General features: G+C 40.6%; 6 protein-coding genes and 1 non-coding gene across 8 annotated transcripts; 4 read left to right on the top strand and 3 right to left on the bottom strand.

Moving 5' to 3' along the window:
- Window positions 1-1,468: 1,468 nt before the first annotated feature.
- On the bottom strand, window positions 1,469-3,664 carry LOC108839755 (pentatricopeptide repeat-containing protein At4g39620, chloroplastic). Its single transcript, XM_018612530.2, has 2 exons — window positions 3,265-3,664; window positions 1,469-2,986 (listed from the first exon to the last, which is right to left on the bottom strand). The coding sequence occupies exons 1-2, from the start codon at window positions 3,610-3,612 to the stop codon at window positions 1,898-1,900; spliced, it is 1,437 nt and encodes a 478-aa protein (XP_018468032.1). The 5' UTR covers window positions 3,613-3,664; the 3' UTR covers window positions 1,469-1,897.
- A 63-nt stretch (window positions 3,665-3,727) lies between these two features.
- TRNAW-CCA (transfer RNA tryptophan (anticodon CCA)) lies at window positions 3,728-3,799 on the bottom strand. The gene has a single exon. It is a non-coding gene; the product is annotated as a tRNA-Trp (tRNA).
- Window positions 3,800-5,587: 1,788 nt separating this feature from the next.
- LOC108839756 (coatomer subunit alpha-2) lies at window positions 5,588-10,432 on the bottom strand. 2 transcript variants are annotated; one of them, XM_018612533.2, is made up of 5 exons: window positions 10,206-10,432; window positions 9,823-10,042; window positions 9,006-9,500; window positions 5,884-8,877; window positions 5,588-5,776 (listed from the first exon to the last, which is right to left on the bottom strand). In XM_018612533.2, exons 2-4 carry the CDS (start codon window positions 10,028-10,030, stop codon window positions 5,918-5,920), a joined length of 3,663 nt encoding a protein of 1,220 aa, XP_018468035.1. In that variant the 5' UTR covers window positions 10,031-10,042; window positions 10,206-10,432; the 3' UTR covers window positions 5,588-5,776; window positions 5,884-5,917. The 2 variants fall into 2 exon arrangements, with proteins under 2 accessions (XP_018468035.1, XP_018468034.1); XM_018612532.2 differs by having other exon boundaries at window positions 5,588-8,877.
- Window positions 10,433-12,317: 1,885 nt separating this feature from the next.
- LOC108839757 (F-box/kelch-repeat protein At4g39590-like) lies at window positions 12,318-13,810 on the top strand. Its single transcript, XM_018612534.2, has one exon. The coding sequence runs from the start codon at window positions 12,361-12,363 to the stop codon at window positions 13,597-13,599; it is 1,239 nt and encodes a 412-aa protein (XP_018468036.1). The 5' UTR covers window positions 12,318-12,360; the 3' UTR covers window positions 13,600-13,810.
- A 1,049-nt stretch (window positions 13,811-14,859) lies between these two features.
- On the top strand, window positions 14,860-16,191 carry LOC108839759 (F-box/kelch-repeat protein At4g39590). The gene has a single exon (XM_018612536.2). It carries the CDS (start codon window positions 14,879-14,881, stop codon window positions 16,034-16,036), a length of 1,158 nt encoding a protein of 385 aa, XP_018468038.2. The 5' UTR covers window positions 14,860-14,878; the 3' UTR covers window positions 16,037-16,191.
- A 240-nt stretch (window positions 16,192-16,431) lies between these two features.
- LOC108839758 (F-box/kelch-repeat protein At4g39550-like) lies at window positions 16,432-18,582 on the top strand. The gene has a single exon (XM_018612535.2). The coding sequence runs from the start codon at window positions 16,710-16,712 to the stop codon at window positions 17,883-17,885; it is 1,176 nt and encodes a 391-aa protein (XP_018468037.1). The 5' UTR covers window positions 16,432-16,709; the 3' UTR covers window positions 17,886-18,582.
- A 355-nt stretch (window positions 18,583-18,937) lies between these two features.
- Window positions 18,938-20,340, top strand: LOC108839760 (putative F-box/kelch-repeat protein At1g61540). The gene has a single exon (XM_018612537.2). It carries the CDS (start codon window positions 18,993-18,995, stop codon window positions 20,214-20,216), a length of 1,224 nt encoding a protein of 407 aa, XP_018468039.2. The 5' UTR covers window positions 18,938-18,992; the 3' UTR covers window positions 20,217-20,340.
- Window positions 20,341-20,556: the final 216 nt, after the last annotated feature.

The following is a 20,556-nucleotide window of genomic DNA, read 5'->3' as shown; positions in this document are numbered from 1 at the left end:
CCTCCTTACACGATGTTCCATCAGAGTGTACATGTGTACATTATCATCAAAGTATACATGTGTACACTATGTATCCAAAATAAAATTATACAAAAACTGAATGATTAAATGTGTAAAAAAATCAAAATTGACCATTGTTGCTCGAATTTCATTTTGTGCTCATGTACTGCTGCTCAGAAATGAACCAGTGACAATGAGGTGAGACTTTAGACAAAGATGACAGTGAAGCTTTATCCTTTACCTCTGATGTGGAAGAAGAAACACGACGAAGAAGATGATGTTACTGGTAGTTACTCGTCGGATTCTTCCACCGCTGGTGGCTCTGTAAGTAAACAGAGAGTTTTTTTTTCTACAAAAACACAATAAAACAAAAGAAATCAAAGAACTTACCGTATGTCTTGGGTTTTTTTGCAACTTGCCTTGGAAACATCCTATGAACCACTCTGGTCCGTCACAAATAGCTTCTCTAATAACCTTTCTTTCATATTCGCAACCTATCTCTACAGAAAAATTCCAAAATACAGATACAAATTTCCTAAACTCTACTGAGATAAACACAAGAACCTTCACCACCGTCCTTCTCTTTCCCACGCCGGTTACGTCTCCATGGCATCTTTCTCCGAACAATTTACTGAGATTTTTTTTCGTCGGAATTTCCGTCCTCTCACTTCTTCTTCTTCAGTAAAAGTAAAGAAAACAAAATAAAAAAAATTTGACCTCCGCTTTTTGTAAATTAAAGTATGTTAAGTCTCATTTTGGGCCCACCACTAATTTTTGAATTTCAAACGTGAAACCAAATGAAACCCATCTTAACTAAATCCTATGTCACCGGTTACGTTTTTTGAAGGTCAATTTGAGTCTTTTCACTCAAAAACTACCTTAGTAGTAGAAACTGTTCTATGTTGTAAATAAAAACTGTAAACTGTCTCTGGATGTAAATGACTCTTGAAAGTAAACAAACCCGTGAGGTTTTTAGAAAGAAGGTCGTGCCTACTTTTTAAAATGCGAATTTGTTAATTGGTCATAAAACCAAGTGCCCGTCTGCATCATGCTTGATTGGCCCTCGTGGAGTGTGAATAAAAAATGAGTGGAATCATAGTTTTTTCTACAGAAATATCGTCGTCACCTCACCAGCACAACCTCATCTTTTATTATAAAAATGAATGTCCGGGCTTCTAGAGAACATAACGGCCTTTTATGAAATGTTATTGGATGACTCTAATATTAATGGGCGCATAGGCCTAATTCAAATTGAGGGTAGAAGTCTAAATCTTTTTTTTTTTTAAATAGATAATACTAAATTTAGAGCTTATAGTTTCAAATGAGACATCAAAGGCTGATGTCTGCAATGTGTGATAGTGAACCCTTGCATGTATCTAGTCTATTGGAATCCCTAGAACGAGATATATGTTGCCTGTATTTTTTTCTTTCATTTTCAGCTTGCTATGGTAATTTTGATCTCTGAAACAACACACAACAATGACGCTTTGTTTTTCCTTTTTTATATGAAACTTATTAGTTACAACAATTTACCAAAATGATTGCAAGACTATAGTGAACAGTTCCTTCTTCTCTTAGATCTTCCCATTTTATATGTTCTTGAAACGAAGAGAATTGTTGATTCAGCTCTCGAATCTTTTATCATGTCTACTCCATTCAAGTTCTCCAAACACTTGTTTCTGCCGTTTCCTTTTCCAATGTTGGAAAAGTCAGTTCCCAAACATGCTTCTTCTTCAATTATATGAAAATAATGTTAAAGACTAGTCTAAAGCCTAAACTGGAACTCTAGTTGTAATACCAGTCACCATGTGTACACATTCAAGGGAACGGTGAGGGGGTTACTGGATTACTTCTTATTGGAGCGTATGCAATCAGTCAATTGCTTTCCACCAAGTCATTAGGTGGCCTGCTCGTTCCTTTTGACAGAATCCGAACCAGGTAGTCTTGACCCAAAAGCTTCAAGGGCTTCCAAGAAGAATCTCTTGTTAGGCACAATCCCATCTTTCTCCATTCTCTTCATCAGCATCTGCACATGCTCCTTCATCTCTGCCTTAGTGTACGCTTTATATAGAAGCTTATACGTTGACGCATCAGGATGAACTCTAAAAGCACTTGCGTTATAGAAAAGCTTATCTGCTTCCATGTGAAGACCGTTGAGACAGTAAACCTCAAGCATGGCGTTGAGCGTTGACGCCTTCAACACCTTCTCTGACTCAACAACCTCCTCGAATACTTCCCTCGCTCTGGAAACACAACCACAGTAACCGTACGTCATGATCAAGCACTCGTACGTGATAAAACTCGGCGCGTAGTTCATATCATTCATCTTCTCGAAAACCCACTCGGCCTTATCTCTCAGGCGAGCTTTCCCATAGTTTATGATCATCGAGTTGAAAGTGGGAAGAGTAGGCTTCTCCTTGGACCTTATCAAACTCTTGAAAGTCTGCTCCATCTTCTCAAACTCTTGCTTCTTACCATACGAATCAATAAGCAGATTGAAAGTGATGATATCTGGCTTGCACTCGTTGCTCCTCATACGAGTAAGCACAGATTCCATCTCCTTGATCATCCCGTTTTTCCCATACGCATCCATCACACCATTAAAGGTATAAACGTCTGGAGAAACCGCACTCATGTCCAAGTCTTTAAACAGAGCGTTGACTTGGTCCACTTTACCAGACTGAGCAAAAGCCCTCAAGAGGATGTTGTAAGTCACGACGTTGGGTTGACAACGCTCCATGCCTTTCATTTTGTCCAAGTAACCAAGGACTTTCTCCAGAGCTTTTGCCTTGTCCCGCGTGTGAAGATGAGCTGTTATGAGAGCGTTGTAAACAGAAGCATCGGGACGACAACCGCTGTTTTTCATCTCGGAGAAGAGCCACATTGCCATCCGGGTTTGGCCCTTCTTCCCCATTACAGAGATCAGTTTCGAGTACACTCCGTTGTCTGCTATATACCACCGCTGTTTCTGCATCCACCTGAACACCTACAGAAGAACAAAACGGTTGCAATGCTCTGATGAAGGCACTAACATTGAGCTTAAAAAAAAGGGTTTAAAGTCTAATACTTTTATAAGACCCAGAAGCTAAAACACTAACACAGCTCACCATAGAACCGGTCTGGTCACTAAACTCTAAACAGCCAATCAATCTACAATTGAGCTAAAAAAAAAGCTTAAAGTCTAATCCTTTTTATAAGACCCAGAAGCTGAAACTCAAAGACAAGGCAAATTCATAAGAGAGGAAGAGGTAAAAAGAAAAAAACCTCGAGGCATTGGAGCCACTTGTCGGTCTTCCCAAGCTCCTCGAAGAGCAAGAAACAATGCTCACATCTCACGACCTTCACGTACTTGTCAAGCGTCTTAACAAGTGGCTCTCTGTCACTGATCCTCGACATCAGGTTCCGTACAAGGACTCTGTTCTCTCTCTCCGCGCTCTCTCTCTCGGCGAGTTTCCTCTTCGAAGAAATCGCGCCGCAGGTTATCCTCGCGGAGCTGGGTTTCGGTGAGAAGCGAAGACATATGTGGTTGGTGTTTTGGGTAAAGGAAGAAGAGATGAAATCGGAGAATCTCAGCGACGAAGGCGATGTTGTCAGTAAGTAGTCAACCGCCATTTCCTGGTCTCGACAGAGTTTTTCTTCCTCTTCCTCCTTTTATGGTAGGATAAGGTTTTTACAGATGATAAAAAGCAAAAAAAAAAAATTAGAGGATCAAATTTTCGGGATTTTTTGAACCCGACGTGAATCGAACACGCAACCTTCTGATCTGGAGTCAGACGCGCTACCATTGCGCCACGGATCCGGATGTTATATTCTCTTCATAATGTTATCAAATCACTGTAATTGGTAGTAACCAAGCTTTTTTTTTTGATACACAACCAGCTTTAAAACGTGAAAAAAAATGACAAACAACGTTAAAATTTCTTTGTAAGAGTTTTGGATCATCTTATTATGGTTTAAATTCATTTAACGTCCATCTAAAGGGATGATACGGTGGTTAATTTTAGCATGATTAATAATATTCTTCTCATTTCTCTTGTGATAGTCGTCTCCCAACTTTTGTTTCTCATGTTTTTCAGCATATGTATAATGTCATTTTTGAAGGATTAATAGTCCAAGTTCTCGGCTAAGAGGCTTTATCTGGGAGAAAATTGTCGTGAAACAATACGATCAAATAATTTACTGAATCGAAATAACCAAATCATGAAACATATCTATAAGCAACCCAAATAATTTGATTACATAAAGTAGTTTGTTTTTATTTGGAGCAACACTATATCGTTAATTAATCATGACTCCGGTGAGCGCGCATATACGATTGTCGCTACGTTATGGATGGGATCCACGTCCACGTCCACGTCCTTGACCTGCAGGCCGTGAGCTACTACCTCCTACTTTTATTTTCATCTCTCTATTCAACTTTTTATTCCAGACTCCCCTACTTCAATTCCCAACAAAACAAACCATTAAGACATGGTGAATGCCAGTTTACAAAAAAAAAAATTACCATTAAGACACCTGTAAGGTGACAAAAAAAAAAGACACCTGTAAATTCAATTTTTGTAAAGATGAAAAATTTGGATATCAAGGTATCATAGATCCACATGTATTTCTATATATCCCTGAGAAAAACATTAAAATATGATTTATAATTTTCTCTTATATGCATTTTACATTTTTGTAGGATTTAAAATGTATGATAAGTTCGTAGGAAACCGGACCGGTAAACCCACCGGATAATCGAAAATGGTCAGCCTTATATTTCTCTTTAAATATATATATATATATATATATATATATATATATATATATATATTTATTTATCTTTTAAAGCAGAGTTCCAACAAAGTTTTTGTATAGAAAAATGTTTGGGAGACTACTGAAATACTTCCTCATAGCTAAATGCTTACTTGTTTTGGAAGAATCACATGGTAGACGAGCCAAAACAGTGTCTGATGGAGAACAGAACAAAAGGAGAACCAAAGTCACTAACCAGACCATGTACATCTTCTTTGGTTTTGTTTTCTTCTTACTCGAATCGTGGTACATGTAAAATGGTGTATTTATACAACTATTTTCAGGGAAATTGGTCTCCTGTCAAGTGGAATAAGTCGTTAATCCCGGGTTTAAAGGAAGAAAAATATTCATTTTGATTTGAAAAAAAAAAAATATTCATTTTGATTTGATAAACTAATACATGTGTCTGCTTGTACAGACGGATAGAAGATACTCTTCTGACTCATGAATTTCTGGCCAAGGAAAAGGCTTTTCAATATAATATCTCTGACTTGGTCCAAAACACGTTGTGTGGAGAACAGGTCTAAGTTAATTCAACTAAGGCCCATTAGAATAAAGCCCAATCTTGAGTTGATTTTTGTCTCACGCGTAAAGATCAGGCGGCCAAGGCAAAACGGCCTACTTCTGCCTACGTCAACAGTCAATGGGCGGCTCCAATCTAAGACATGTATTTTACAATAACTTTACAAATCAACTTTTTGGTGATTAAAACTAGTATGACAGTAACCAAAGCCGATTGGTAGGTCAATCAATTAAGTTTAATCGAGTCTTTAATCAAATCGAAGATTAGCAGTAATAAAAAGACTCAAAAGAGTAATAGAATCTGCAACGAAACATTCAGCTTCCGTAAAGTAGAAGTTCTCACTTATGTAAATATAAAAAAAACAAACAAAATGAAATATAGAGCAACAAGTAAAAGTTATCATGGGCCGTTACTAAGATAAGAAACAACTTAAGAAGACTGAAATAGTAATCATAGAACCTGCAATGAAAAGTTCACAAACCAGAATAATTTTTCAAGTACACAACCATCAAGACCAAAAGCTCAACACTCTTCTTCCGTATAAAAGGAGAGCATCTTGTACTTACCTTACGTTTGGACAAGATAATGAATCTGAACTGATCACCGAACTTGAGACGGAGAGCACACCAGACCAGATGCGTCTGCGCCAATGACTGCAAGATCACAGACACCGCATATGTTTCCGGCTTGGCTTGGTACAAACCTAGCAGTGCAGTATGGACAAGACACGTCTTTCTGACCTCTGTAGATGGGGACATAGGTTGACCCACATATCACGAACGGGTTTCTGAAATCGTAGTTGAGCTCGGTTGTATCAGTCATATTGCGTTCAGCGGCTTGAACAATTTGTCTAGCCGTCTTGGCTTGGCTCTCCATTGGGTTGGTTTCCAGCAATCTTTTGGCGAAGGTATAGGCAGTGGCGAGGTTCTTTGACTTGTAGCAGACGCCCATTGCACTAAACAGCGCGAGTCGTAAGTGAGGTAGTTGGAGGTTGCAGTGAGTGAAGTAAGCAGCGAGCTCCTGCTGCCTCACTGGATCATCTTTAGTCTCCCTTCTCTTAAGCTCCATTTTCAGACCGAGGACATATTCTTTAACGATGGTGACCAGCTCCTTTACTTCATCGACTTCGCTTCTTGACTCGACCACCACTAGAGGGATGGTGTGGAGGATAGAGAGGAAGAGCCTGAGAGCCTCAGTCAATTTCCCACTTGTTGTGGCTTTATAACCGGATTTGAGCTTCTCTTCTTGCTGAGAGAAATCATAAACAAGAGATGGTGGGCCACGGACGTTGGGACTGGAAGACTCGCTCCATCCGCGCTCAATGGCAAGTGAAACCACAGGCGATGACGAAAAAGCACGCAGGTAGCTATGGCTGCCACTGAACAAATCAATAAACATGGATTTCAAAGGTGCAAAGTTCTTTATACCAAGCTGTCTGTTGAGCAGACGCATTGCAGTGTCGAAGCTTCCCGCTGCAGCTTGCTCAGCAGCAAGGGATGATTTCTGGCTCCAAATATGACTTACGGGCATACCTTGAGTAGGTGTCACGAAGACTGATGAACGTGCGTTAGCAGAGGCCTTAGGAGTGTCAAGCTCTGGTGGGAGGTCTAAGCCCTCAAGTTCCTCCCATCCACCTTCTTCATCATTTTCTTCTTCTCCTCTTTCTGCTTCCTCCAAAATGGCATCGATGTCTCTGTTCTCCATTCCATCAACATCGACCATGTCAAGTGCATCCCCCCAATCACCACCAGCATCTTCTTCTTCCTCATCAACAGCCCCTCCCCTGGTTCCACTCTCAAGCCCGCCTTCAAATATTCCCTTCATCACTCTTAGAAGAGGCCAATCACCACCACACATGACAGGAGATGGTGGCATTAGAAGCGATGGAGTTTTCCCTTCAGGCAATGAAGGCACGTTCTCTCCTAGCTCAGTCGCCAGTCTCTCAGCAACGTCCTTTAAACCATGAACCGAAGCAGTGATATAAGCGAGAGGCAAATGACCAGCTTTCTCAAGTATCTTGACACGCTCTTTCACATCTCCTAGGTAGAGTGCATTGTGAAACTGACCCATTACATTGTTCTTCACTTCCGCAATCTTCATCAACTTTGAAAGCTTGTCTAACTTACCAGTAATGAGATATAGAAAAGATAACCTCTCAAAGTTCTTTGTCTGCTGGTAAGCAAATTCAACAATTCCAGCATTACCTTGGCGAAGAGCCTCCACCCCAAGTCTATACCACTGCTCTTTCTCATTTATCTCTGTAGCGGATGCAACAGCGACGCTAATGTTGCCACTTTCAAGAGCCAGGTTGAATCGGACTCTCTCGTCTTCAACAAAATGGAGGGCAACTTCAGGGAATCCTTTCTGCTGCAGGTAAGCAATCATAGCCTGTCCACATAGCTGGGAGTTCTTTATCATGCCCATAACATGATCATATCTCTTCCTCAGCAGTGCAAGCTTGAAAATGTATTCAGTTGCATTGATGGTGATTGCCCTGTTTTTCCCATCCCGGTCCAAGCAAAAGATTGTATTTCCAGAAACCTTTGTGATGTAGATAGGGACATCCAGGGTTCGGATGATTCCACTATCTCCATTAGGAAGACAGTACTTGATATGATTCAAGGTTGTGTAAATGAAGACACCATTGTCATCCCAAGCTCCACTCTTCACACGTATTGTCTCATGAAGCGTGCACTGGAGGACAAGTTTTTTGCTCGCAATAATAATAGTATGCTTGCTGAGCAAAGCAACACTCTCCATATCATTAGACCAAACAACATACCTAACAAACGGTGTCTGAAGTTCACCAAGAACAAGCCTTTGCTGAAGGTCAAATATAACCACTTTATCCTCAGATCTACAGAGCAAATTTCCAGTCCCAGCATAAAAGATAGCATCTGTGGGTATAGGCAGAGAACTCTTTTTAACCACCTCATTCTTGAGATTCTTGACTAGCACCTGGCTGGTGCTTTTTTCAAGAACAGCAAACCGGTTACGGGCAATGAATACGGCAGAACCACCTGTCCCCCTCTTTGCATCTTGCACAACGTCACTCCTGCCAACACTATCTTTCGGTATGATGTACAACTCGTAAGAGCCACCATCCAAATCAGAGCAGATCAAAACAGCATTTTCCGTCGGACTGTATGACAGAGTCCTTGGACTTTGATTCAAGCTAGGAGTACCAGGACGCCTTATAGGGATAACTTGGGAATCTTTCTGAGTTGAACATTCGTAGTACCTCAAAAATCTATCTTTGACATAGAACAAAGAATCACCACTCAAGGCAAATGCAGGGCGTTCTCTCTCAAGTTTGAAGACGATCATACCATTGTCATGCCCAGCTGCCAGTAAGTTAATCTCAGGGTGAACTGCAAGAATCCAGAATCGATCATGTTCACGGCGAAAAGTCTGGATTCCAGTTCGCTTGGTAGCATCCCAGACACGAATACTTTTATCCTCAGAGTTGGATACAATTATGTCCTGTTTTGCATGGAACATCACAGATGACACATTATTCATGTGGCCTCGCAGTGTATCCACCTCCCAAGCTTTAGTTTCTGCAATAAAATTGAAAAAGAACCCATTAATTACATTAGCTCCATACTACAAAAATAGCAATTTAGTGTAGAGACGATGGTTATAATAAAAATTTCAAAAAAAAAAGAGACAGACAAGAGGAAAATACCATTCATACGCCACAGCTTAACTTGGCGGTCATCAGCACCAGAGACGATGAGAGGAAGAGTGGGATGAAAAGAAGCCCAGTTAACTCCTCTATCATGACCTTCGAGGACGTACTTAACAATAGCGTCAACACCACCAAAAAGATCAGAGTTCATCTGAGTAAATCGCATGAGGTCATCAGCAGGAGAAACAGTCTTCTTCTTAAGAGAACCAATATCCCAGACGCGGACAGTCTGATCCAGAGATGCAGACACGACAAGGTCTTCTTTAGGATGGAAAGAAGCACACATAACATAGTGATTGTGGCCAGTGAGCACAGAAATACAAGTCCGTGACTGCCAGTTCCAAATGCGGATAGTCTGGTCGTCACTAGCACTGACAATCCAGGGGTTTTCGTGGTGAAATTGGACAGTGCGGATATAGTCGAGATGGCCGAGAAGAGTGAAAAGGCACCTGTGTGTTTTGTGGTTCCAAACTTTAATCTTGTAATCATCACCTGTAAACACACAATGTTGTCAGTGCCAGCAACTACATATGTGTAATGGTCTAAAGTAGAGGATTAGGAAATAATCGTACTATGTTAATTAATTTAAAAGAGCATATTATTATGTTGTATAACCAATTTAATTTATCACTACAGCTTGGACTACTAAGCAACGAAACCATCCACTCTTCAAAGACACAAATCTAGATCTAGAAATCGAGCACAGACTATAATGTATTACGCAGCAGATTATATCATGGTTTTATATAGATAATGAAAATTTAATAAAATACAGAATTGTAGCTCGAATTCTTCAAGATGAAGGATATGGTACCTCCGGAGACGAAGAGAGGCTGAGAATTGTGAAAATGAACACCACGAACAGGTCCTTCGTGCTCGTCAAATCGGTCGATCAGAGTACCCATACGATAATCCCAGAGCTGGATCACACCACTGTGCAAACTGGCGAGGATCCATGGTCGTTTAGGGTGGAAGGTGAGGCCCTTAACTCTGTTACTCTTTGTCTCGAACTTCGTCAACATGTTCCCAACACTCTACACGGAAACCAGATCACAGACAAGGAAAGGAAGAAACGAGTCATTTCACAGAAAACGTAATCCAATAGAAAGCGCACACAGATCTGAAGGAAACGAGTAGGAGATCCCACAAACAAAAAAAGATAAAATGAGATTCATACAATGAGAAATAGGGATTCACCTCGGATCAGATCAGTTCACAGGAGGAAGGAAAAAAAACGATCAATCAGAGAGCTTCACGGTGGAGATCAGTAGCATTACAGGATAAGCGTCGATTAGAGAGAGAAACACAACGACGATATAAGACTGATAAATCGAAGGAGAAGAAAGAGATTCAGTTTCGTCGCACAGATCTGCTTCCCAATTCGAGTAGCGTCTATGCTTCTTATTTGTGATGAAATCTACACTTCGTTTTGTGTCTTCAACTGTACAAGGATTGGGACTTTCGGGCCTTAGAAATATATTAGGTTCTGGTTAGAAAATGGGCTTTTCGGAGTGAGGCCTATTGGGTTTCAGATCATTTTGTGGCTCGTGATGGGCCATATTTTGTTACTTTACTTCTAATAATATTTAATTAAATCTATATTAAGTGATTACTTTATGGTTATAAAAATCGACAAAATTCTGTATAGAATAATAATAATAATTATTATTATTTATTATTAGAGATTTTTATTCAGTGGCTGTTAACGGGTAACTATCAGGTTTTTAAAAATAGAATAGTACATTAGAGTAAAATTCACATAAATATTTAGAGTTTATATAACTTTAATATACAAAATATAAAATTGGGTTAGAGCTTGTTTTAGAACAAACTAACCTCCCATAATATTTTTTATTGCAACCGGATAGGCTATATGCCAAAAAACCAAAAAAAAAAAAACACTTTGTGCCAGTCAAGAAGTAGTTTATTAAGAACATGAAACAGAGTTATACATATGAGTTGATATCGTGGAATCAATGAAGCTTGTTATCGGAAAAATGCATCTATGATAGCATCAGGTTCCCATTGAGTCGACTTAGAATCTTCAGAACTCCTCCGTGGACTTATTCGGTACTGACGCGCAGGACGTGAGATACTGGGTCCTACTGCACCTCTGAGATTGTTGACGACCTTTTGATCCCAAACCGATTCTCCTGTTTCTTTTCCTACAAAAGCAAAAATTCTCAATACTAACTTCTAGGAAATAAAAAATCGAATCAAGAGATGAAAGAAAAAGTTTCCCATAGTAACCAGTCCATCAACTCACTGGTATTGAGAGATTCGTTATCGTATGCTAATCCAGCGAAGGCGATTGTATTCATTGATGCAAAGAACAAGAGAAGAATCAAAGTTATAAGCCGAATCATGTACATTTTGTTGGTTTTTTTACTGGTTGGTCTATACTCCCTTCTTAAGTTTGTAATTTGTATATGTATATTTATATGTAGAGAACATGCACAACGGTTGGGTGGGTGACGTTGCTAATTTGGAACGTAGACAAAGAAAATTATTATTTTAGACACAATAAACACGTTAATTAGTATATTTTATGTTCATGTTTGACAGTTGAACAAAAAAAAAATGTTCATGTTTGACTCTTGAGTTTCTTTTATGTTAGTTTTTTTTTTTTGAGAAATTGCATTCTTTATGTTAGTTGAACCGGTCCAACTTCATTTTTCCTCTATACTTCCTTCGTTTCGAATTATTTGTCGTTCTAGAGGAAATTTTTTATTTCAAAATAAGTGTCGTTTTCGATTTTCAATGCAAAATTTATTGACAATATTTTCTATTCAATTTTTCTATTGGTTGATATATGGTTAGTTGTATTGATAATAATATTTTTATTTTGAAAATATGTAAAATTAAATATTTTATTAATCTGTTTGTATAAGGTTAGAACGACAAATAATATGAAACGGAGGGAGTATCATATAAATAATACGTCTTCTTGAGAATAAGTTGACGTAGTAGTTAAAGACCAAGACTACAAAACTAGATTTTATAAACGACAGGCAAAACAAACATTTAATTAGAGTAAACATCATATAAATTGGCAATTCATCGTCCTAAACTAGAAGACCACTATTCACATGCTAACTTTGGCCCATGGGACGTATTAACTATTTATCTTGACGTGCAAGATGAGCGGACATACTGGGAGTAAAACAAAAAAAGAATGCATAGGCTTCTAGTTCACAAATTTAAAAGCCCATCACCGTTTTTGCTTTTAAACCCAAGAAGTTGGTTTTGAGTTTCCTCACGCCCAATACAAGCGTGTAACGTACGCAATAATGCACTATATTAACTGTCTTCTCCGCCCTAATTCATTTCCGCATATTCAACAACCCTAAAAATGTCGTCGACAGCAAGATCTTCCCCCGCCTTGAACGGCGACCAGCCACCGCGTAAGAAGATGGCGATACAGTGTCCGGAGATCTCCATTTTCTGCCTTCCTTTGGATTTGATATTGAATATCATATCGCGCATCTCCAAAATGTACTATCCGACTCTCTCTCTCGTCTCCAAAAAAATCAGATCTGTCGTTGACTCACCGGAGCTTTACAAGACCCGTTCTCGGTTACACCGCACGGAGAGTTGCCTCTATGTGTGCTTACGCTACCACCTAGATGACTCTCTTGACCCTAACCCTTACTGGTTCGCTCTCTGCAGGAAACCAAACCGAACCATAACCGACCAGTCAAGTGGCCTTCTTCTCATCCCAATCACATCTCCCGATGTGCGTCATGAGCCATCTTCGAGCGTAGTAGCCGTTGGGTCTAACATTTACAAGATGGGTGGGCATACGCCCTCTTCGTCCGAAGTCTCGGTGCTTGACTGTCGGTTCAACACGTGGCACAGTGCTCCAGTGATGCGAGAGAAGAGGAGCTCCCCTGCTGCGAGCTTAGTAGATGGGAAGATATATGTAGCGGGAGGTTGTGAAGACCTTAATTCCGTGAACTGTGTCGAAGTCTTTGATCCGAAGACTCAAACTTGGGGAAGTGTGTCGAACCCAGGCGTCAAGACACAACTCCATAGAGCTGAACTCAAAAGCTTTGGACTTGGAGGAAAATTGTACCTCCTTGGCGGTGATGAGGATACGGTTTACGATCCCAAGGAAGCTAGTTGGAACCCGATTGGATTGGGTATGCATATGGCTATGGGTATGGCTATGGGTATGGAAATGTATGAGGCTATGGATATGGAAATGGATATGAATGGTGTGGCTTCTGCAGTGTCCTATTATCACGGCGTCATAGGAGACGTCTTGTTTCTTTGGAATGAAAGAGAGTTTAGATGGTATGACTCTAAGGCAAGTTCATGGAAGAAGTTGTATGGTGTTGAAGATCATTTGCCTGATTTTGACGGGGATTTTAAAATGGTGGATGTTGATGGAAAGATGGTTGTCTTGTGGAAGGTTTTCGGGCGTCGTGATAAACATATGGGAGAGAGATCTATTTGGTGTGCTGAGATTGCGCTTGAGAGGCGAGATGGAGATGAGATGTGGGGGAATGTCGAGTGGTTTGATGTCGTGCTCACAACCCACGAGCCATGTTGCTTGTTAGATGCGGATGTTCTTTCTGCTACTGTTTGATATGAACCCAGATGAGAACATGCTTGGACGTACGGTGATGGAAGAATGAAGAATCATTCACTAGTTTCGTTTTGTTTTTGAATATTTGGTTTCTTCAGGTATCTCCCCTTTGGTTGATATTCGACTCTAAATGAATAATTGTTTCATGTTTTTAGCAGAATACGATTTTGCATTTGTTTCACATGTTATGTGTTGCTGATTTAGCTTTGCTAATTGCGATGGCAATTGACCAAATTGTTCCGCGAAAGAACTTTTTTTATTTGTGTCGCATAATGAGACTAACGAGTCAAGTTGCAGAAAAATGGAGGCTTTCCTATTTAAAGGTAAACCTATCTCTTTGATTTTGTGCTTAGCACCCTTGCGTCTTGTTCCTAGTTCTATGTTGTTTCTGCTTCTGTTTGATGAATTAACTTTTCATGAAAACATGCCCAAACGGTTATAATCGTGGGGGTAATTTCGTTCTGCTTCTGTTCTCCTTTCTCCTTTCTCTTTTTTTTTTCATATACTGTAACTATGATGAATGGTTGTTTCATGTGTTTTTAGCTTCAATGCAATCGACCATATTATTTGACTCTAAACTTATGCATCTCACATTACAAATCTTTCTAATATATATACCGGGAGAAAGGCAAGAACAGAAGCGGTTGCTTCACCTATCTTTTTCGGTTTTGACTCTTAAGATTTTATGGTTATCGAGCCATCAAAGAACCAGTCCAACATATTTCTTTTCTTTAATATATGTCTGTGGAAAAAGGCATTGGATTAAGAAGAATGCAAAGAACGTGTTGTCACTAAAATAAAACACGCTGAAGAGTTGAATAACCTTTGTTTATCTATGCAAACACCGTATAGATTTTGTCATACGTCAAGTAAATAGTCTTCTTTGTATCTTTTATGACCTCAATTATTTTCATTAAAAAAAAAGATATGAACTCAATTAGTATTACGAACACAAGTTGTATAACCTCTGTTTATCTATGCATACACCGTATAGATTTTCTCATACGTCAAGTAAATAGTCTTCTTTGTATCTTTATGAGCTCAATTTTTTTCATTAAAATAAAATAAAATGAACTCAATTAGTATTATGAACACAATTTGTGTTATCAAGTAAATAGTCTTCTTCGGATGGTTTCTAGTTCACAAAATTAAAAGCCCATTAATGATATTTGTTTTAAGCCCAAGAGGTTGGTTTCGAGTTTCCTCAGGACCCAATATAACGCACTCTATAAACCGTCTTCTCCTTCGCAATTCATTTCAGTACCCTTTCACCCTAAAAATGTCGTCGACGACAGCCAGATCTTCCACCGCCATGAACGGCGACCAACCACCGCGTAAGAAGATGACGAAACAGTCTCCGGAGATCTCGATTTTGTCTCTTCCTTACGATTTGCTGTTGAATATCATAGCGCGCGTCTCAAGATTGTACTATCCAACACTCTCCCTCGTCTCCAAAACGTTCCGATCCGTCGTGGCATCGACGGATCTCTACGAGTCTCGCTCCCTCTCACACCGCACGGAGAATTGCCTCTACATGTGCATACGCTACTCCCATCGACGTTTCCCCCGTAACACTGACAGGTATTGGTTCGCTCTCTGCCGGAAACCAAACCGAACCACAACCGACGGGTCAAGCGGCCATCTCTTCATCCCACTCACATCTCCCCAATTGCGTCCTGCACGATCCACCAGTCTCGTAGCCGTTGGGTCTAACATCTACAGGATCGGCGGGCACATGCCCTCTTCTTCTAGAGTCTCGGTCCTCGACTGTCGGTTGAACACGTGGCGCAGTGGTCCGAGGATGCGAGAGAAGCGGATGTCCCCTGCGGCGAGCGTAGTTGATGGGAAGATATATGTAGCAGGAGGAGGGTGTGAAGACCCCCGTTCCGTGGATTGGGTTGAAGTCTTTGATCCAAAGACATGTACTTGGGGAAATGTGACGAACCCTGGCACCGATACACGCCCAGGAGCTTCTGTCACAACCTTTGGAATTGAAGGAAAGTTGTACCTCCTTGGTTATGATGAGGAGGTGGTTTACGATCCCAAGGAAGGTAGTTGGAAGCCGATAGGAGTGGGTGTGGATATGGCTTTTGCGGGACATTTTGATTACGGCGTGATAGGAGACGTCATGTTCCTTTGGAACGACAGAGAGTTTAGTTGTTTTGACTCTAAGGCATGGTCATGGAAGAAATTGAGAGGTGTTGAAGATCTGCCTGATTTTCATGGGTATTGTAAAATGGTGGATCATGGCGGAAAGATGGTTTTGTTGTGGGATGATTATTTGCGTTCGGAACACGTGGCTTGGTGTGCTGAGATTGCGCTCGAGATGCGCGATGGAGATGAGATGTGGGGGATTGTCCAGTGGTTAGATGTCGTGCTTTCACTCAACGAGCCGTTTCGCATGTTCGATGCTGTTGTTCTTTCTGCTACGCTTTGATGAAACGATCCTGCCGATGAGAAGTGAGAGCAGGTTTTAATGTTTGATGGGAGACAGTAGTTTCGTTGTGTTTTTCGAACATTTGCGTTCTTTAGGTGTAATGGTTGTTTCATGTTTTTTTTAGCAGTATACTTTCACATCTAGTGTGTTGCTTATTTTTGTTGCATAAAGAGAAGGATACGCTTCTTCTAATTACTTTCACGAGAAGAAGCAACACATGGATACATAGCTAGTGTTTTGTTTGTCTATACTTCATAGTACTATCGTTTGGGCTCCGATCATTGATGAAAAAAAAATGTTTGGTTAAAGTTGCAGAAAGTATGAAGTTTTGCTGTTTAAGGTAAAACGTATCTATGTTCATGTATTGAGCGAACCAAAAGATTACTTGTCACTGAAATAACCCCATGGATCCTCTGTATCATTGAAACATTTTTCAAGTTTGTTTTGCTTACGATAAAAACATTAAGCTATATTATGTTTACCCAGTAAAAAGAAAACATTGGTAGGCCCAATACGATGGAATAAAATTTATAAATTGAGCCCACCATCATCGAGTGTATTAAGCTTCTTGTGGCATTTTCACACGCGCGCGAAACCCTAGACTCCTTTGAATTCGATCTCTGCAAATCGGGGAAGAAGTGGAATCTGAAGTTGATCAACTGCAATTTAGCCAATGTCGTCCCCAGAAAGGAAGAGGAAGAAGACGAATAAGAAAACAACTCTTAAGCAGTCGCCGGTGCTCGAGCCGACGCCGGAATCGATTCCAAATCCGTCACTTCCAGATGATTTGGTAGTGAGTTGCTTAGCAAGAGTATCGAGACTGCAATACCCGACTCTCTCACTCGTCTCCAAGACCTTTCGAACTCTCCTTGCTTCACCGCATCTTTATGAGACTCGATCATCTTTAGGACGCACAGAGAGTTGTCTCTATGTATGCATACGCTTCCCAACTGAGACTAATCCTCGCTGGTTCACTCTCTGCCAGCAACCTGATCACACAAGTAACAAGACAACAAAGAAGAAGAAGAAGAAGTCAAGTGGGTATGCTTTGGCTACAATCCCAATTCCACATTCTCCTCCTGCGCACTGGTCCGGTCTCGTGACGGTTGGTTCCAACATTTACAACATTGGGGGATCCATTTACAAAAACCCCTTATCTACAGTCTCGGTCCTGGACTGTCGGTCTCACACGTGGCACGAGGCTCCAAGCATGCTGACGGAGCGGTATTATCCCGCTGCCAATGTCGTTGATGGAAAGATATATGTAACTGGAGGATGCGAAGAGTGCAGTAACTCAAGTTGGATGGAGGTTTTCGATCCAAAGACACAAACTTGGGAGCTTGTGCCAAGCCATGGCCCTGAGATATGTGGCTGTAAGATATTTAAAAGCGCTGTCATTGATGGGAAACTACACATGTTCGGAACACAAAACGGTTTGGCTTACAAACCGAGGGATGGGAGATGGGAAAGGGAGGGATGGGAGATGGATTTAGGTTGGCCTTGGTTTTCTTATTCCGTGGTTGACAACGTGCTGTTCTATTATTATGAAGCGTTCAAATGGTATGACACTGAGGCGAGAGTGTGGAGGCGGATGAAGGGTTTGAAAGGGCTGCCCAAGTTTGCCAGTTATGGTTGTGTTAAACTGGCGGACTATGGTGGAAAGATGGCGGTTTTGTGGGACAAGTATTTGCCTTCTAGTGGATATAAGAAGAAGACGATTTGGTGTGCTGTGATTGCACTTGAAAGGCCCAACAGTGAAGAGATTTGGGGGAAGGTCGAGTGGCTTGATGCTGTGCTCACGGTCCCTGACTCTTATGAATTCGTGCGCGCGCTGGTTGCTACTGTATGATTGTATTCTCACATACAGAGAAGGTTTGAGTGATGCAGGTACAAGGTTAGTTTGGTTTTCATTGGCCGTGAAATTAAGAGATTTTCTTATTTTGGTACTGTTTTTGTCGATTAGTAAGGCCTCTCTTTTCATCTTATAAGAAGAACTGTAACAACAAGAGGCCGATGCAGGTAGAACAGTTAGCTAGGTTTGTCTTGGGTTAGAATGTAGGATCAGCTTATTCTGCGGCTTTTATTTTGCTGAAACTAAAGACATGTTTTAAGTCATTTTTGTGATGAATCTTTAGTAGTCGTGGCGAATATTGTATAATTCTGTCTTTGTGGTTTTAGCTTAATGCAGTAGACATCGTTTCAGTTGTGTAAACCTTTTGACGGGTTAGTTAGTGTGACCTATGAAACATTGTTTCAGTTGAATACAATGTTCACTACTCTCATGGGAAAAACTAAAAGAGAACTAAAAGATGCAAAAATGATTATAGTTTGGTGGCCATCTGGTCTGGTCTACATATAGTTGGCTTTCTGTTTCTTTCCCAATTTTTGGTCAAGAGGAAAATATGAATAAGTAATTAAACAAACAGTACTAATCATCAGTTATTATGTATAAGGTACAACAGTTAAATAGTAAACTAGGCACAGACAAGAACAAGTAAACTGATGAGATGCTGCAGGGAATGTACACGCATGAATAGGAACATAGTTTTGAAAGATAACCGTCTCCACACTCTGTATCATATACTCCTAGTCCTAGATAGTACTTCTGTCATTATTTGCTTAAGAAAAAAAGTAATCCTCTCTTGAGAATAAGTTGAAGAAGTAAAAAAAACTAAAATTTATAACGAATGCCAAACAAACATTTAACTTTTTTTTGTAACACAACAAACATTTAATTAAAAGTTAAAAAAATTACAGAAATTTGGCGTTTCATATTAAAAGGCGCTATTTATTCTCACATACTTATCTTGACGCGGAAGATGAGCGGACATACGTTTCTGTGATAACTGCCGTTCAGTAAACCCTTGCAAGTTTCCTTATATATATATATATATACCTTCCTCACTTTACGCTAATCTCTTCTACATGTAAATTTTAATCCACAAAGTTCACCCCAATGTCTTCCAAAGCCAGATCTCCAACCGCCACGAGCGGCGAAGATCCACCGCCAAACAAAAAGCCGAAGCCTTCATCGCCGACGGCGACAGAACCGACGTCGATATCCATCTCGTCGCTTCCCGATGATTTGCTTCTAAACTGCCTTGCACGCGTCTCTAGACAGCACTATCACATCCTCTCCCGCGTCTCCAAACGTTTCCGATCCATCATCGCCTCACCGGAGCTTTACGCAACCCGATCGCGAATGAACCGCACCGAGAAGTGTCTCTACCTTTACCTAAGCTTCCGTTGTGATTCTAGAACATTCTTGTACACTCTAATCCGAAACGTAGCCAACAACGAGCCAAGCGGCTATTCTTTGGCGATGATCCCGTCTCCAGACTCTTCGCTTCCTGCGCAGTCCTCGTCGACGATTGTAGCCGTTGGATCTGATATCTACAAGATCGGCGGCGGTTTTAATTCCAAATGCAAATTCTGGAAACGGTACTATTCTTCAAGTGTATCGGTGCTTGATTGTCGCACTCACACGTGGCGCCAGGCTCCGAGCATGGGATTGGAGCGGGACTCATCCTCCACAGCGACCTTGTTTGATGGGAAGATATACGTAGGCGGAGGCTGTGATGACAGATACGTCAGTACCCTCAGGTTTATGGAAGTGTTTGATTTAGAGACACAGACTTGGGGCTTTGGTATGAGGAACCCTTGTGTTTTCAGGTGGAGCGAGGAGGATAGGGTTAAGCCCTTTGTAGCCAAAAGCTTAGTGCTTGAAGGTAAGCTCTACATTTTCGGGGATGATGGCTCTGTGTACAACCCCGAGGATAATAGATGGTGGGATTTAGGATGGGCTAATTCTCGTATGCGTTGGGCAGCAAAAGAGTGTCACTGCGTGATTGACGATGTCTTGTATTTTTGGGATAAAGGAGTGTTCAAATGGTATGATTTTAAGACAGATTCATCGAAGGAACTGAATGGTATTGAAGGGTTGCCTGATCTTGGCAGCAACGGTGAGAAATGTAAAAAGGCAATGGTGGATCTTGGTGGAAAGATGGTGTTTTTGTGGAATGAGGATCTGGGTTATGAGGAGTGTAGGATCTGGTGTGCTGAGATTACGCTTGAAAGGCGCGGTGAAGATGAGATTTGGGGGAAGGTTGAGTGGTTTGATTCCCTTCTTAGAACCCACCCGTCTTGTTCCGTGTTGGATGTTGTTTCTGTTTCTGTTTAATGGATTGTCATGAGAACATGCTTTTTAGCGGTTATCGTTGTGGTTCGTTTTCTTTGAATACTTTTGCTTGTCTTTTGTGGTTTCCTATTCTCTTTTAGTATATGTCTACGATGATTTTAGCTCATTGCAATTAGCATCTGTTCACTTTTAAACGTATATACATCAACTTAGTTTATCTGATGCAAGCAAACACCGCATTGATTTGTAACGTGTCTTTTAAGTAAATTTGGTCTTCGGATCTCTATGAATAGTATTATGAACTTCACTAGATGAAAGAGACAACTAAGACCATCTTTATCAGTGGGACAAAATTTGAGTCCCTCAGATTATTAAATTAGTA

Source organism: Raphanus sativus, chromosome 2 (assembly GCF_000801105.2).
Source record: "Raphanus sativus cultivar WK10039 chromosome 2, ASM80110v3, whole genome shotgun sequence".
Taxonomy (NCBI): Eukaryota; Viridiplantae; Streptophyta; class Magnoliopsida; order Brassicales; family Brassicaceae; genus Raphanus; species Raphanus sativus.
The sequence above is the reverse complement of the archived record's forward strand: the minus strand, read 5'-3'. Positions and strand labels throughout refer to the sequence as shown.